The sequence below is a fragment of the Pogona vitticeps genome, chromosome 2 (assembly GCF_051106095.1).
Source record: "Pogona vitticeps strain Pit_001003342236 chromosome 2, PviZW2.1, whole genome shotgun sequence".
NCBI lineage: Eukaryota > Metazoa > Chordata > Lepidosauria > Squamata > Agamidae > Pogona > Pogona vitticeps.
Genome location: NC_135784.1, coordinates 139,057,015 through 139,075,557, shown reverse-complemented (window position 1 = coordinate 139,075,557; position 18,543 = coordinate 139,057,015). Strand labels below are relative to the sequence as shown.

Here is an 18,543-nt window from a genome sequence, read left to right as displayed (position 1 = left end):
TTCACCATAACAAGGGCTCTTCTAAAACACAGAGAACGCATGCCCCGACCTATGATTATATTCTGTGATTTCATTTACGTTCATCCAACAGCAAAATATTTCCCCAAACTAGGTTAATTAGGTTTTGCTCATGGGATTTTAGGAAGTCAATCCACATGCCAGTTGTACTCTACTTGAAATAGAGAAATGTTTGCTTCCCTTACCTTTCTTAGGAAGTATAGTTGCTTGATGGATGGTGACATCTTCAAACATGACGGGCAGTTCTTCTATGGAGGTCCCCAGAGAGCGTGCCAGAGTGCGCCAGGCTAATACTAGGTACCCGGTTGCTGGGTACAGAACTCTGCCATCAATACAGTGACCCACCAAATAATAGTCAGGCGATTCAGGATTCACATCTGTTGTGGATAATAGTAAACACTAAAACATCCATTCAGGAGCTCTAAATAAATCTCTGGCTCATGAAGAGACAAAAGCTCTTGTCTCAAACTGAGCAAAATCCAATCATGAATGCTCACATTTTTCCTCTCACTGCACAGATTTCAGTACTGCAAACATGTCACAAATGTGACTCAAAGCATGTGACATGAAGGTAGACAACTGCTTTATATTAAGTTGGACCATTAGTCCATTTGGCTGTCAACTTTGGCTGGTAGTGGCTTTCCAAGGTTTGTTTCCTAGCCCTACCTGGGGAATTGAACCTGGGGCCATGCTCTGCTAAGACTCCTTCCCAGCCCAGGACCCACTACTCCCTGCTAATTTCCCTTCCAAATAGTAACAAGGACTTGGCCTTTTCAAGCTTCCAAAGCTAGACAAGACCAGCTTGTTCAGGCTAGTATGGAGGTTACACATGATGAGTCATAGACTCTCTGCTGGCAGAAACTCCAACACTTTCCACTCAGGACATGTTGGATTTCTCTTTATTCACACAGAAAGGACTTTTAAGTACACACCAATGTTGTAGACTGTTGCTGCTCCAGAGCTCCCAGAGCCTGCTGGGAAGTCTTCTGCTTTGGGGACATCCCACACCTGGCTGTGATCCCACAGAATATAAGGAGAGATGAGTGGAGTTCCCAGAGGAGCAGGATATTCAACGGGTGGAAACAAATTGTTTGCAAGGACATTTATTCTGGGGGGAAAAACACACACACACAACATGCATCTGTGAAGATTGTACTCAACAGTCAAAAGGAAGAAGAAAGGTTTGAGGGTAATCCACACCAAGGACCTGTATCCCTTTCCCTCTTCTGAAAACCTACATTCCTTGTATTCCAAATGCAATGTGATTCAGAGCTTGCAGATAACAATTAATGCAGTTGCTGAGGGTGTCAACAGACTGCATTTCAAAAGTAAAGGCAAAGTTACTTTTATTGGCTCATCTAATATATTTCTAGTTACTTTTTAAACGTTTCCTTTAAAGGCCGTTTTTAGAAGCAATTTGTCAAGTTTAATGCCATTCTCTTACCAGTCTTAAGGTTTGTTTATATATATATAAACAAACCTTAAATATTGGTAAGAGAATGGCATTAAACTTGACAAATTGATTCTAAAAACGGCCTTTAAAGGAAACGTTTAAAAAGTAACTAGAAATATATTAGATGAGCCAATAAAAGTAACTTTGCCTCTACCTCTCTCTCTATAGTTATATATACTATAACAAGTAAATAAGAAACAATTGCTTTTGGAAAGCAACTTTCCAAGTTCTGATAAAGCTTTTTGGCAGGCCAGAAGCAGTCCCAGCATCAGATGTGAAGTTCTGCTTTTTAATATTAATACTTCTACAAACAATCTTGATGCAATACAAACTTTGAAATAAATACATCAGCCTTTTAATGCCTCTGAATGAAAGTAACTCAGCACATTCTTATTTTTTGTTTAGATGTATGGTCAGAATGTTAGGACTTCTAGACCAAGGAGAGAAATGGTTAAAGCAGAAGTGGAGGGCCCATGGCCCTCCAAATGCTGTATTCCAATACTCATCAGCTCTGGAGAACATGATCAATGGTTAGAGATTATGGGAACGAGACTCCAACATCACCTGGAATGCCATACGTTCTCCATCCTGGATTAAAATAATTTAGTCTATTCAAAACATAAATGTCTGCAGACAGAGACTTTGTGTCTCTGTGTTCCTCGTTATGTGCTCTTTCCTTACCCTGTCATGTAGATTTTTCCAATATTTGTCAGGAAGAATTCCAAGTTGTTTTTATGTTCTCTCTTCATCAAGGGTAAAACAGTGCAGGTTGGCTTCAAAGCTCTCCTCAGGATTGCCTGAACAGATGAAATTCAAAGTGTTACCAGAAAAAGCCATGAACATCCTTTTTTCTAAAATCTACCTTCAGCTAGCATTCTCACCTATTAGTAGTGAGTGGCAGGCAGAAATTCAGCAGATAAAGCTTTTCTCATCACTTTTCTGTCATACCGCAATCTACATATGTACATAAGCCAAACTAGGAAAAATTCTGACTGTCTCACCCTTCCCTCTCCCTCTCTGCCTCATTCATTAGCATTTGAGTAGGATTAATCAGAAGAGTTTTACGCCTTTCAACAACAGAGAATGGCAGCTGTTAGAGTTGCAAGACTACAGTACTTTGTTTCTACTACAGCCTCAGGTTCCACTAGTGGGAACCATGTGCTAGAGAGTGGCTCAGCGCCGCGGACATAGGAAAAGAATTAAGGAACAGGATTAGTTCCTGCACATCCTTACCCTAGAATTTTTTTCCAGTATGAGAAGCAAATTCACAACGTTAACATCCATTGGACTGCATTGTTGACAGAAGAAAGATGCTTTCCATTATTGCTAAAACAAGAACCCTGCAATCCTTTTCAATACACTTCAGATCTGCCAGAGATTGACCTGCGGATCCCAATTTACACCCTGCCATTCCCTCCTTACAGCATAATGCTGAAAATAAAGAACTGTCTTTCTGCTTGCTTTGGAGTACAGGTGGAAAGTCCTTTCCACATGGCCCTGTAACGACCCAGCCATAGCTTTAAACGAGACTGATAAAAGAAAAAGGAAGAACAATAGCAACAACAAAAATAAAGCATCCATGTCTCCAGGTGATGCAAATGCAGATTATTTTCAGTTCTAAACACCAGCAGTTTCAGCACTTTTAACACAAATATCTGGCCTGCAAATAACAGAGAATGAAAGCTAGCCATGCTTAAAACACACACACACACAAACATGCACACTTAAGAGGGTTGCGTATGTCATGACTTGAAAGAAAAGCCATACAGCCTTCTAAAATATGAATTATAAAGGTGAATGATTCTGGGATGACTGAGAAGGGGATGACTTTCAGTGCTAATGATCTATCAGGGACTATCTGGTAGCCCACCCTCCAAAAAACGAACACGCAAATTTAGAAACTCAGAAATCACAGCTCAAGTAACAACATTATGTGAGCCACATAGTTTTACTGGCTATGTTTCACACAGCAAATCCACCAGGTACTTCACATACTGAACTAGAAAAACAGGAAAAGAGGCTATATGGAAAGCAATGAATGTGGTGACACAGCTTAATAACTGTTGCACAACTGTACTGGTGGCTCCAACATCAACCTGTTAAGGACTTGAAATTGCCTTCATGGAATCTTCCACCGCATGGTGCAGTGGTTCAAGTTGTGCATCAGACTCTGGAGACACGGATTCAAATGTCCACTTGGCCATGAAACTCACTGGGTGATCTTTGGTGAGACACTCTGTGCAGCCTGACCTGCCTTTTTCTTGGGAGGCGATTCCACAACCAGAACAAAACACACCCAAAACGGTCGCTATCTGGTCACTGATTCCACTACCACTCCAGAGGAAATCTGCCAGATTTGTTAATTATCATTTAATAAAATATGACAAGCTTGCAGGCTATGTTATTGTGCTATAATTTTATTCTCCCTGCCATTTCTTACACATGGTATTCATTCACTACACTGATTTTCGGAGGCTTCTGGGCAAAGGGCTCCCCATAATACCAGTTAAAAGGCACTGTGCAGCTATTCTATAATGTTTCCTCCTTAATGGAGTGTATGGAAGAAGGGGAAGAGGAAGAAAAGGAAGAGGTAAAGCATGGAGGGATAGCAAATGAGAAACAGCAGTATCTAGAGCACCACAGCAAAATTCCATGAACAAGGCAGGACTCATCAACCACTTCATTGGGAACCATTCCCAGTTCCTCGTTTTTCAACTGCAGAAAGCTTGTGGGGTGGTTTATGGACAACAGTGGGATATACCAGTTTAGAATAAATATGCGATGGAAAATTATATAGACAAGGTGTTCAGGACAAACAACAGTAAGAATTGGAGAGAAAACAACTGAGGAAAAGCAGGAGCGTTGTTCAGATACCTCAGTAGTTTCAGCCCATTAGCAGTCACAGAGGGTAATACCTGTAGAAGGCTATGCGGGGCAATCTCCACCACAACAGCATTTTCTGGTATATGTCTCAGACCTTCCTGGAACAAGACGGGGCTCACAAGGTTATTTACATGGTACTCAGCGGATGAATTCTGAGCCAGCTCAGTTTGCCACTGAGATTCAGGAATGGAGGTACTGATCCAGCGTGGTGAACGTGGCTTTGGATTGGGAATAACCTAAAAATTAAAAGAAAGAAAGAAATAGGTAGGTGTGTTTGTGTGTGTGTGTGTGTGGGGGGGGGGGGTTGGAAAGAGAAGGAACTTCAAGAAAAAATTCCCGCAGAAACAGAGCACAGCTCTCTTGATCATCCCTCCCCATCGTGAGAGGTTGTGGAGAGATATTACCTTCTGCAGGGCACTAAGCAGCACCGGTGCAATAGAGGCCATATAGTATGAGTGGAAGGCAACTCCAGCACTGAGCACCTCTTTGGCAAACACACCTTCTGTTTTCAGCTTGGACACAAACTGAGCCACCAAATCCTGGAAAATGGGATTAAAATGATCAGAAACTGCTGCAGCAAACACTTCATGGATTCCAAGAACTTGCTACTACACTGGCTGTAGCTTTGGGCTCTCTTGGCCTGCAAAGCAACCACTGGTCCCCTTATTTTGCACTCCTGTGGAGGACCCTATGTTTCTAAAAATGCACAAGAATAATCATTATATAAACCCCAGTAGTCAACAAAAATATTACTTATATTGCATCTCCTAAAATCCTCTTTGGATGTTGAAATAAGTAGAATTTATATTTTCAAGGATGTTTGTGTGTCTCTGTGTATGTGTGTGTATACACATTGCACATACGGGCAACTCTCATAGTCCATGAGCGACACAAACTTTTCAATCCACTTTGACTTGTCCTGCATAACCCTTTCCTACTTCCCAGCTGAATAACACTGTTCAGCCACCTCTGTAGCCTTTTCCACCACCAATCAGCTAGGAAGTGGGATGGAGAAGGCTAAGAGAAGGAGAGTAGCTGGAAGGTGCTGCATTGCACAAGCAGGTAGACTTTACCAGCTAAATCTTAAGCAGCAGACCTCTGAGGCTACATTACTGGTAGTTAGCCTTCCTATCTTTGGGGAAGAATGTTGAGTGACAAGTTTCATTCGGGAAGTTCAAATCTCGATTAATTTAAATGAAGCATCTTTTCTTGACTCTCCGAGATTTGACCCGATGCTGAGGTTTTGCCCGTTGATGTCCTAGATACACAGCCGTTGAAGTAAAGGTTCACATTGTATTCTCACCTGAGGACCTGAAATAGTGACAGTATCTTCAGCATTGTGGCAAGCAGGCACCACTCCTGCAGGGCACCTGCGCTTACACTCCTCCCATGTCAGACCTGTAAAAGACAGGTTACTTTGGATAAGTCCCATTCATGTATTAATAACCATAAGGAAATCTTCTATGGAAGCCCAGCCAACTCGATCTTCTGCCGTTTTGTTTCTTTGCTAGATCTTGAACATATCTTATCTTTTATGGACCATTTCAGTAGAGGAAACGGGACAATATGGGGAGAGGAAACATAGCTTTATCTTTTTAGAGAGTGTTTTCTAGATCTTATATTTTTTTCTACTGACAAGTAGAACAGAATTCTATTGGGTGTCCAATGCAATCCTATGCAAGTCTACTCAGAAATGCTGAATCCCACAGGAGGATGCAGAAAGCAAGTCAAATGAGAAAAGGCCAATAAAACTATCAATTCTTAATGAGAAACAGTGACTCATAAGGGTGGTTAGCAGAGTTTTGCCTTTGTTTCCACATCAGCCTTCCCCAGCTTGGGTGCCTCTCAATGTGAAGGGCAACAACTCCCGTTATCGGTTGCAACCATGACTGATAGCCAGGTTGGGTAAAGCTGTTCTAGACCTGGTGACTCTGGCCATTCTTACGTTCTCTTCACATTGTGCACTGCTAAAAGCCTGACAAACTTTCCATAAAGTTGTTGTGCATCATAAGAGACCAACATTTTGAACCTCCCTGAATTAAACCTCTATGTCATGGCACTTTCAAGCCCCCAACCCCTGATATTTCAAATAGCTTGAAGACATGAGCAGTTCAAAGAGGCTGACAACCGCTTCCAGAAAAGTAGCTATGATAGTCTGGTACAGCATGTTAGCAAAACGAAGGAAAGGAAAAGCAAAGGGAAGGGAAGAAACCAAAATATTGACAGATGTTGTTTCAGATTCACAAGCAAACATGACATCCTACAATCACTTCATAGGCAGAATGGTCTTAATGACTGTAAGATTGTGAAACGCCGGCCAGGATGTATATGCCATTAATGGAAGATAACATCACTGATGAACATTCTCATAGTAGCTGAGAGTGGTGATAGGCATATACATCCTGGCAGGTGTTTCACAATCTTACAGTCATTAAGACCATTCTGATAGAAGATGTTTTTCATAGAATAGATAATTGAAGGGAGGGTCAAAAGAGGGCTTATAGCTCATAGTGTATGTACTCATCCTAGCGTGGCTATATAATAAACAGGTTTTGAAGATGTTTCCATGGTTTCAAAAACTTGCAGAACTTGTTTGAGCAAAGGTGACAGTTAAGCAAAGTAAATGTATGTGCATGCTATGCAAAGCAATGCCCCTTTCAAATCACATAACTATTGTCTGTCTTCAGTCTATTTAAGACATTTTTTTAAATTATTAACCAGCCTTAGAATCCACAAAGAACAATAAAATGGGTTATAATACATGATCTATAACCCAATTAATCATACGATCACATACACAACAATAAATGTTCCATTCCTATAGTCCAGTAACCTGAGTGTTCTATGGGACTTAAAAGGCAGCATGCTGGAAATCCAGATAACTTCTCAAAACCTCATCCTCCCCATTTAATTCTAAGGTGAGATTTGTCCCTGGCTTTGTCATCAGCAGCAAATAAACAAACAAATAATACTCCTCAAAAATAGAAGTAATCGTGGCAATTAATATTTTATAGCACCCTTGAAATGGAAATGTCAAGAAGCTTTACAAGGTAAAATTTCAAAGCAATAAAACTAAAAATAAAACCACATCCTGTTACAGAGCAACCCATAATGCCCAAAACACAAAACATAGGGCACAATATTGATCAATGATTGAAAATATGGCAAAGTAACATAAAATTTACAAAATCGGTTAACCTTAAAGAGAACATATATAAAATGTTTTATAGGTGGCACATGACCCCAGAAAAACTGTCAAAGATGTATACAGATGTATCAAATAAGTGTTGGAAATGTGAAACACAAGTGGGAAGTTATTATCATATGTGGTGGTCATGTGGAGTAGCGAAAAAATACTGGAAAAGAGTACATACTATGTTACAACAAATAATCCTCTATAATGTGCCATTAACTCCAGAATTGTTTTTATTGAGTATGATACCTGATAACATAGATAAGTCAAAGAAACATATAGTCATGTATATTGTTACGGCAGCTAGAATTTTATATGCAAAAAATTGGAAAAGTCCTTCGATACCGAAGCAAGAAAATCTTATTGAAAAAATACGGGAAATAGCAGAAATGGACATTTTATCAGAAGTCATGAAGGATTACCCCCTACAAAAGGCAACAGAAAGATGGGATCTATTCAACAAATGGACTAAATTAACAGGCAACGTGTAAATAGCATATACTGAAATGTGTGCTTAATCTAAAAGGCAGAAAAGAGAAAACAGAACAATCTAAAACTATGATATGGCATTAAGTTTAGAATGGTTGTTAGCATGTTATGGTCTCTCCTCTTCCCCATAAATTCCTAAGTCCCCTTTTCCTTTTTGTCACCCCTTACGTTAAAAAATAAAATTATAAAAAACAACAACAGAGCAACCCATAATAAGGCCAGCCGCCCTGCCTGTTCTTGCAGCCCCTGGTTGCCCCTCCCCACCAGAGCTGCCAAATTCAGTACTGTAGTGGGGTAGTGGTAGTGGCCAAACAAACAAACCCCTGTCTTTAAAAACATTTCTATTATAAATGAAGATTATAAGTGCACATATCTCTTGGTTTAAGTCACATTTACATTCTGAAGCAAGACCTGTCTTGAAATATAGTGGAACAGTGCATGGTGTTCCCCTGCTCAGATCTGAGGATGTTGTTATGGGCCCTCAGACCCAGGAAAGTTGCCCATCCCTGTTATACACCCAGGTTAATCAGTAACAAAAATTGAAATGATAGCAGAAATCTCCCCCAGGATTCTTGGCTAAAATGAAACTCTACTCAGGAATGTGAATAGAACTTTTTCTCTGTTTTATAAGTCTGTTATTCTGGGAGACTGCACGGTCAATTGTAAAATAATATGACCAGATGCAATTTGCCTTATGTAATAATATATTTTAACATTTTCTAGCAACCAGGTAATATAAAATAGACAAATACTGCTAGGCAATTCTGGAATGCCTGAATTTTCTGTATCACAAGTGAGTTCAAGGGCCTTTTTGTCTGATTTTCAATGTGCAAAACCAGGAACACCACTTTGCAATGCATAAAGCAAAGCTAGGCCTAGACAAACGTGACTATTTGTGATCTCGATAACTCCAGGGCTGCCTTCCCCTATACATCCCCTATCACTGAGATGTGCTAGAGAGGTGTTCTGCTGTGTTCCTCGGGTGCAAATAATGCCCTATGTGCAGACACAGGAGAGGGTCTTCTCTGCTATGTTGCCCTGGTGGTGAAATGCTCTCCCCTCAAAGGCCATTTTGCCACAGGTATTAACTTCATTTGGACACCATGTTAAAACTCAGCTCTTGTGTCAAGTTATGTCTTTATTTTGACCTAGTGGGTAGTGGATTTTTGTACATTTGTTTTATCTTGTGAAATTGTTTTGAATTGCTGTAACTTCTTTTAATTTACTTCAGATTGTTTATTGTTTTATTGTCTTCACTTCACTACAAGATTTTTAGGTATAGGTCCAGATATAAACATGGGGAGTGGGGGATAAATACTTGAATGAATAAATGTCAATGTTTCATCTCAAAGGCTGAGGAGAGTTGCCCACATGCCATTTTACCCTTGTCCCATTTTGTCTCCTTGTAAGCATCAGAAAACTGAACTACAGATTGACTTGCCTTTGGAGGCTGATTAACGGCATGTAGCAGCACTCAGATATTGCCAGAAATAATTTAGATTTTAAAAAAAAATATTGCCATAAAAAAGCTTACCCCTGCACCACATTGCAATCATTTCACTGATGAAAGGAAGGAATACACAGGGAGTGATTATCTGAAAAGAAAAGAAGGAAAAGCTACCTACCAACAGCAGCCATGCCTCCTGGTGGTAATTTTGCATCTTTGATGCATCGCCCTCTCCAATAGGCAGCAAGAATGGCCTCTTCATGACTTAAGGAGCTGTCTGCATAGCCGCAGGCTAGCTCTCCTACTGAGTGTCCAACAATCCCATCTGGCTGCAAGCCCATGGCCTTCAAAAGATCGATCTGTGCAATCTGGGGAACAGAAAATGTTCTTCTGAGTTTACAGTATATAGACCAGAACATGCAATCCTGCCTGGGTGAGTTTCTCCAAAGTACAATTATGAGCTTAACATAGTTTTCCCCAGGCTATACCAACATACCATCGTATTTTAAAAATTTCAAAAAAGGTCTTGGGATGACATTTTTTCACGTACCTATATTAAATTATCAGTGAAAATGGTTCATTACACTGACCCATAAGTTTCACTACTTTTCCATACACTTTTCTGCCCAATGGCCCATATTCTTCTTCCTCTTATCTCCCTGGCCTGCTGCTCATTGAATGCTTACTGCTAAAGCATTTTCCCCAAATGTCTTGGTAGCCTGCTAGGGTAGGGTCATCTCCACCTCCAGTTTGACCTGCCTTACAAAAATATCTTCCGCACCAATGGAACATGTGACACCTTCCTTTCTACTTTTGAGCAGCACAAGCATGAGATAACAGCCTACATTTCTCTCCTAACCTGCAGAACCCAGAAACAGCCTGTGTGCCTATGTATCTTAAAGCTGCATCTGTGTAGGTATGGGTGAACAGGTAGAGTGTGGAAGCCCATGGATTCACTTGCGGTCTCCCAAATCCTCCACCTGGTCATTTTAAAGATACCAAGGGCAGGGTTCCTAAGGAGGTAACACGGAAATTATAAAATGTAAGATGTAAATATACTGAAATGTTCATCCCTCCATTCTCCTTCCATAACACTATCTCAGAAAAACAAGTTTTCCACATGGGAACAAACAAGTTTCTAGAGAGCTCTGGCTGAAATTAAGCCCTGGGACTGTGAATGTGCATAAACACAAAATAAGGCCCATGCACTGTGCTAGTACTGGAATACTGATTTAGACGACTGTGAGACAAAGGAAATTTCCCTTTTCCCTCTTGCTTGTAGGAATCAACCTAAGGGGAAAGGCCACATCTTTTGTTCTTACCTGAATAGCAGCAAGTCCAACAAATGCATTAATTGTTTCATTAAATGTGTTCTCGTCCGCATGCAGGAGTAAATCAGACACCTTCAGACCTGTGTCTTTCAGAGCCTCATCTGAACGCAAAATGGACTGACGGAAAAGATCAAGCTTCATTAAGCTAAGCCCCATGCCTTTCCACTGGGTTCCCATGCCTGTGGGGTTAAGCAAGCAGAGTCTTAGAAGCTTTGACATTTCTGACATGTTTAAGGGATGGAAATGTGTGAGCTTTTGACTGGATATACTGTAAGGAGTTGCAATGAAGATTCAGGTCTAGATTATGTGAAGCAGGCAGGAACACACACTATCAGGACAATATATATGATCAGTCAGGACTCCAAAAACAGAGTGAGCAAGACAGATTCCAGGCAGAATTTAAAAACAAAACAAAACAAGGCACTTGACAGAGTCATTTCGCATGCTGCAAAATCAAGCAAAGTTGGACTTGACTTGATCTGGTCAAATCTTCAGAAAGAAAAGGAGATATATAACGCAGTTACCTGAGCAGATGTACCACAGAGGCCTCCCTGAGGACTGGGCCTTCTCAACCTCCTTCACATCATTCTCACTGCCAATCAAGGTGTAGCCCCTGTAAGGCATGGATGACACAGCCACCCCAGAGATATCGTTGAGCATGCTTACAAATGCTGCATGTCCCTGAAGATTTCTAGTCTTTTCTATTAATGTCTCTACTGCTTCTTGAGTCCTTCCACAAAATTGTACCAATTGTGGCAAGTGAGGAGTCTCAGGAAGGGGTGATCTCTTGCTGTTAGGCCTCAGGATTATGTGGGCATTTGAGCCTCCAAAGCCAAAGGAATTGATACCAACTAAGTGACCTTTTGTGGGAGTTGGCTTGGTAACAACTTGGACGCGACCATCTTGTAAGGCAGGAATATCCGGATTTGGGGTCTTGTAGTGAAGGTTTGGTGCCCACAGATTGTGTTCCAAAGACAGAACCACCTAAAAAAGAGAGAACATAGCAATACAGGCTGACTGTTTTCTCCCTTATAGCACATCTATGCAATTCTGATGTCAACCATGAGGGTACAAAAAATGGCTTTCTTTTGAACAAAACATGAATCCCTGCGATTCTGAACAGCTCACCACATTCTGCACTAAACATCAGTCTCCTTTGCTACATGAAGAAATACTAGGGAATGCCTTCAAAGGTGCCTGAAGTCACAGACCTTTACAGCAGCTGTTGCTCCATCTGCCTGTTCCCACCCTCACTGCTGCACTTAACCCCGGAGTCACAAAATATGCTACTTGGGGGAGTAAACCTGCTGATGTTTTTGGGTGACCATCACCATAAGGCAAAATTGAGTTCATTACAGTTTTTCTGCTCTTTAAGGTAATTTTCCCTTCTGTGGTTCCTACACTCCTTTTTTTTCTTCTTCCCTTCTTCTCTGCTAGTTCCACCGTCTTCCTTCTCCCTTCCTTTGAACTCGGTCAGCCAGGAGCCCAGCTGTTTTCTCTGTGCATTGGCTTAGTAATAACTGACCACTCTGGAGCACTCAAGTGACTATTGCACAGTGATTCCCACCCTCCCCTACAAGCAGATATATCACAACGGCTTCCCTGAGGTCTGCACCACGAGGTCATGTGCAAGGAGACGGCCTCCCGTATCTTACCTTTGCCAAAGCTGCGAGGCCAGAGGCAGGTTCTGGATGGCCCATGTTAGATTTTGTTGACCCAATCAACAGTGGTGGTCGATCTGATTGGCAAAAGACACTGACAATGCCATTCACTTCTTGAGGATCCCCAACCTAGTAACAAAGGAAGTCAGGAGGAGTTGCTGTCTAGATCTCAGAGTCACCAAGGGCTAGCTCGCACTGCTGGATCATTCTGCACAATCCCACATGCAAATCCCAATGCAAGGTGAAGAAATAATGTGAACCAGGTTAGTGCAAGAGGGCAGCTAACAGCTATGCATATGGTCAAATGGTGAATAGCTCCTCACATGGGCAGCAAAATTCATTTTTTTCTCCCCTTATGATTATGAACCTCCTTCTATATCTAGGTAAAGGAATGTGACATTGTGAACTGCACCTAAGGTTCCTGAAATATTTCTATGGTCAAAGGATGTAATGAACAGAAGCAGCCTTAAGACGACCGAGCCCTCCAGTGAAAAGGTCGAGCAGGAAATAAACAAACCAACTGGTCAAATGACAGACAGGTATCTGAATACGCACGCATGCATGCACGCACGCATGCATCCATCCATCCATACAGAGAGAGAGAGAGAGAGGAATTACTGGAGGGATGGGGGAAGTAAAACTAATGGTATATGAAAAAACATAAAAAGAGAGACAGAACAAACCTTAGTGCCTGTGCCATGAGCTTCTATATATTCCACGTCCTCAGGCTTAATCCCAGACTCTCTGTATAGAGAGCCAACCAACTGTTGCTGCATCCACCCAGATGGGAATGTTACACCTGCAACAAGAAGAACAGTCAGTCCTTGCTTCCATATTAGGAAATCATCACAGACTCTTCCTCACCTGAGTTGTAATCGCATAAAAATGTATGTGGGACAAAGTCTCTGACGAACTCAACAGGACTTATTTGAGAGCAGGCATTGATGGAGCTACACTAAAGATTAGGAACTCGGCCTTCACTGCAGCAGATTATGCTTCACTGCAGCCTCCTTTGCCGTAGGCTATACAGGTACTGAGTGAAGTGGCGGCCAGGTGGGTATGCTAGCAGTCAAGAATTCCTCAGCTTTGTTTGGGAATACCGGGCTGCCGTCGAGGTTACTGTGAAAAGCTTTGAATATGAGGAGGAGGATTCTCAAACTTACACATGGAACACCTACTATTGCAAATGCAGAGGAATCTTTTCAAAACTATCACTTTCTCAAATAAAACAAGCTTTGCTTATGCTGTTTGTGTGGCATGAGGCCTCTAGTCAGTGGGCTGCTCCTCCATTTTTATCTCTGCTTTATTATTAAGGTTGCTTGCAGATAAGTCTTTTATTATACAAATGACCTGTCTCCTTCACATATCTCTACATGGAGATCCAAATAACGTAATCTCTCATTTGTAAACTTCCTGGGCTATTCTACTGGAGCATCCCTCTTTTTTCCTACCACAGAAAACACGATAAACATGGAGTAGCTCCACAAGGACTTCCTTTGGTAGCGTTAAGGACCGCCCCTCTGAAAGCACATTGAGCCAGAGAAGCTGAGGTTTTCACAGGCTGTTTGTTTCTAAACTGAAGCACTCCACTGCAAATGGTCAGGTGACATAAAGGCAAGCATAGTATAAGAGAGCTTCCAACATGTTCCTCTGTGTCTGAAGGTTATCTTTTTTGATAACATTTTGCCACCAAAATGACAGATAGGAATCCTGGCCTGCTGAATTCCGGCTCAGCTGCCAAGCTAGGCAGCCTTTGCTATTTTTGAAAAAATGCCAGATATTCAGATATTTACTTACTGATCCATTATTTCACAGGAAATCTTTTTTGAATTAAGGGGTAGGAAAGTGCTGCAAACTCAATTTGTAAAACATTTTTTCCCAGTTGACATCAAGTAGATGGGCAGCAGAGCACATGAAATCCTTGGCATCCTAAAGGGGGCTAGGAGAGACCCTTGCCCAGTAAGCAGCAGATTACTATCTGTAAATCACTGCAGATAGTACTGAGCTAGGTAGACCAGAGTAGTGTGACATGTTAGAAGACAGGCCTTCATGAGACAAACTTTTGAAGTCAGCATGGAGAGGTAATCTGCAACCTGGCTCAACTGCTCCACACAGGTTGCATTTGTTGTCTTCTAGGAAACAAATCTTAGGAATCTTAGAATCACATCAACTCCAGAGATTTAAGAAAAGAAACCTTACCTTGCTCTTTAAATCCATCAGTGTTACACCCAGAATTGACTATGGTGGCGTATGTCCGTTTGGCTAATGATTTCTTGGTCAGGAAAACAACAACGACGGCTTCTGAGCGGCAATATCCATCCCCTGCAGAAATTGAGAGCCATTAAAGCAACAATGCCCATAACATCATCTTATTTAGATATTTGAATTTCTAGCTATGGTTTCCCAAGGATGTTGAGTAAGCAAAGCCAAAAACCGAACCAAACCAACAACCAAAAAACCACAACTTTAAATAATCCTTGTTCTTCCTCGTTCTCATTTTAAAATGAGTGCTCCAATGATCTGATACACTTCTTTCTAAGGATGGCACAAAAAAGAGTGCAATTCCTCTACCAAGAAGAAAATATGTTGCTAAGGAGTTCTGTTGGCAAGTTCTGCTTACAAGGAATAAAAGAACCATTTTCAAAGCAGAACTATTTCCATGTAAAGAAGCTAGCTTTTATTGATTTAACATTTCCCCATCAGATCAAGTTATGTGGTACTGCTCAGCTCAACAAGAGCACTTAATTGACTTAAATTCAGTCAATAATGTTAACAGAAGGGTCTTCATACACTGGAAACAAATGATAATGTCCTCCAGCTTCTCTTAGTTGGATAAGATATGCTAATGTTAGTATTTTCTCTACTCTTCCTTATTTTACCAAGAGTTATTGTACAGTAGCTGAAATTCTATTTGTTTTCATGTTCCCTTTTTCTTTTATAATGATGTAGGACATTTGTCCCCTGAAGTATTCTGATTAAGTATACAAACAGGTTTTGAGAAAAGCTATGTTCAATAAAGATACACAAGGTTTCCCCACTACTAGTCAAAAAGCTTCCACATAAAAATTGCATTGTCAATGAATTTATATTTCCCCAGTTAATCAGATTATTGTTTTCCACAGTAATGAACTTGTTTGTATCATTCCTCAAACTCAAATAACCTTAAGATACCAATAATGGCCAAAATCCTATTGCATAACTAGCACCTGGAGAAGACAAATGGCAGAACTGACAGGGGCTTCATGCTTCCAGTCAATGAGTCTCCACCAATGTTCCCTCTAATTTTCTGCATTGCTGTGTGAGAGCCTCGCACTATGTGCATGGGGGTACAACCAAAACTGGAACTAAAGGAGTGAGAACACCAGCTGCCAGTGCGCAGCCCTGATGGGATATCTGTGCATGCGCAAGCACATATAGCTTAGAGGGCATGTTGGTCTTCACTCAGATTTTTCCAGCATGTGCCAGTCCACTGAATTGGTGTTTGTCTGAAAATCAAAACTTGCTAATTGCCAATGAGAAGCCACTGGAAGACATGCCGTTTGACTTCCACAAACATAATTTTATGCAGCGGGACTTGGGCCAATATCTTATTCTAAGCAGATTTTCTCATTTTAAAAAACCGGGCTGAGGTTCACTGCTACTGAGTATTTTCTCTCAGATCTGCCTGAAATGTTTTATTTATAATTGGCATCATCATCATCATCCTAGAACTGCACAGCTGGAAGAGTTCATATGGTTCATTGAGTCCAGCTCCTCTCAAGGAGGCACAGTGGGGGACTGAACTCCCAACCTCTGGATCTGGAGCTATAGTTTGTTATTAAATTTATTCTGACAGGACCTTGTGAGGTTCATAGAATTATATGCAGAAATTGCATCCTTCTATCTTTGTGGCTTTCTTACTGAAGAGGCAGGTGCCATGAAAACAAAAAAATAATACTACAGGAGGCTTTCATATTTCAAAAACAAGCTGCCATTCCCTCCTAATTTTCATACCTGGTTTTACTAAAAACCACAACACAACTCTTAATAAATAAATAAATAAATAAATAAATAAATAAATAAATAAATAAATAAATAAATAAATAAATAAATAAATAAATAAATAAATAAATAAATAAATAATAGTGTGTCATCAAGTCATTTGTGTCTTATGGCAACTCTATACTCAGGGTTTTCCAAGTAGAGAGCACTCAGAAGCAGTTTGCCATTCTCGTATGGGGAAACCCTGGGACTTTACAGCTTGCTCAGGGCCACGCAACCTGGCTCTTTTCTTCTAGTAAAAATGAAAACTATTAATTATTGCTGGAATTCATTGAAATAACAGTAATGCTTTCCCTATCTTTTTCTGAAGGCTAATTTAAATTAAAGCCAAGGAATGGAAATAAATAAATAAATAAATAAATAAATAAATAGATTGATAGATAGACAGACAGATAAGCAAGCAAGCAAGCCATAAACCAAAAGTGAGACACTCTGGAAGACCTGGGTACCAACCTTTGTTATACACAGAAATACAGTGGTGCCTCGTTTAACGATGATAATCCGTTCCAGGAAAATCGCCGTTAAGCGAAAACATCGTTAAATGAAATTAAAAACCCCATTGAAATGCACTGAAACCCATTCAATGCGTTCTAATGGGGTAAAAACTCACCGCCCAGCGAAGATCCTCCATATGGTGGCCATTTTCGCTGCCTGTTTAGCAAGGAATCCATCCCTAAACACAGCGGGGAGCCATTTTTAGCACCCGGTGGGCATTTGGAAACCGCCAATCAGCTGTTAAAAAAACATTGTTTTGTGAAGAATCGATTCCCGAAGCAGGGAACCGATCATCACAAAGTGAAAAACCCTATTTAGACCATCGTTTTGCGATCGCAGTTGTGATAGCAAAATATCGTCCTATAGCGATTTTGTCATAATGCGGGGCAATCGTTAAGCGAGGCACCACTGTATGCCCTTATCATTCCAATGTTTTGTCACCCATGATGGGAACAGTGTTGCAAATTTTTTAAAAAATACCATAAGAACCTCAAATGATAAACTTCTACTAATGTTACGTTCTTCCAAAACATGGTTAAATATGAAAGCAAATTCTTTACCTGAAGCATCAAAGGATTTGCAGGCACCTTCAGGACTAAGCATGCCAAGCTTCATGAACTGTACGGAGGTGTTGGGCTTCAGGATGAGGTTGACTCCTCCTACAAGGGCTGATTCGCATTCCCCACTGCTGATTGCCTTGTATGCACTATCCAGAGCCACAAGGCCAGAGGAGCATGCTGTGTCTATGGACATACTTGGGCCTTTAGGAACACGAGACATATGGGGGAAGGGGGAGAAAAACACACCATGATTTGCTTTGCCTTCTTAGTTTTCCTATTCACATCAAAACTACCCTGTTCTAGTTAGCTGTCTTGCGTAAAAGGCTCCTTATTCATGAAGATATATATTAGTATAATGAAGATGAAATGTTATTAGGGATGCCAGCTTGGTTTAACCAAAACATGTCTACAAAGAAGGTATATTTGTATTTGATTTTGTCAAATGCTGTTATTTCCAAACATGGCTGTAATGAACCCTCCAGGTAAAAACTGCAAAAGGCCCACAAAGAATGCATGATCTCTACACCTAATACACATAATACTTCCACTACAAACGCTGACACAGTTCCTATTTACCTACTTTAAAATCTCATCTGTGGAAGAACTGTATCCTCCTGTCTAACCTAGTAGAATCTGTGACTTTGCAAGCACTGAACAGATATTTGCAGACCACAGACCTGACCCTCTGCACACATACCTTTGAAGTCAAAGAAGTAGGAAATTCTGTTGGCAAACATAGCACGTTGACAGCCAGTCATACTGTAGCCCAGCAGCTGTTCAGGGTCTACACTAAATGCTTCACCTGCTTCTGACCCACTCACACCAATCCACACACCTGTATCTGTACCCCGAAGGGCAGCTGGATTCATACCTAGGAGAGGAGAAAGTGAACTTGATGCTACTGTATTGAACCACTGAATAACAACTCACTGAAATTCTAAAAACACTTACCATCTGACTTCTGCAAAAATC

The 18,543-nt window shown here is 40.9% G+C and overlaps 1 protein-coding gene across 2 annotated transcripts in view; it reads right to left on the bottom strand.

The window, feature by feature from the left end:
- FASN (fatty acid synthase) overlaps positions 1-18,543 on the bottom strand; it is a 69,116-nt gene that overhangs the window by 35,111 nt on the left and 15,462 nt on the right. For both annotated transcript variants that reach the window (XM_020814654.3, XM_078384249.1), the window contains exons 4-17: positions 18,269-18,442; positions 17,572-17,772; positions 14,675-14,797; positions 13,159-13,274; positions 12,470-12,604; positions 11,339-11,798; positions 10,806-10,993; positions 9,662-9,851; positions 5,658-5,752; positions 4,759-4,893; positions 4,387-4,590; positions 2,153-2,268; positions 951-1,126; positions 204-395 (exon numbers count right to left, since the gene is read on the bottom strand). In XM_020814654.3, the coding sequence (XP_020670313.3) occupies positions 204-395; positions 951-1,126; positions 2,153-2,268; positions 4,387-4,590; positions 4,759-4,893; positions 5,658-5,752; positions 9,662-9,851; positions 10,806-10,993; positions 11,339-11,798; positions 12,470-12,604; positions 13,159-13,274; positions 14,675-14,797; positions 17,572-17,772; positions 18,269-18,442 (2,505 nt within the window). The remainder of the gene's footprint in view (positions 1-203; positions 396-950; positions 1,127-2,152; positions 2,269-4,386; positions 4,591-4,758; positions 4,894-5,657; positions 5,753-9,661; positions 9,852-10,805; positions 10,994-11,338; positions 11,799-12,469; positions 12,605-13,158; positions 13,275-14,674; positions 14,798-17,571; positions 17,773-18,268; positions 18,443-18,543) is intronic.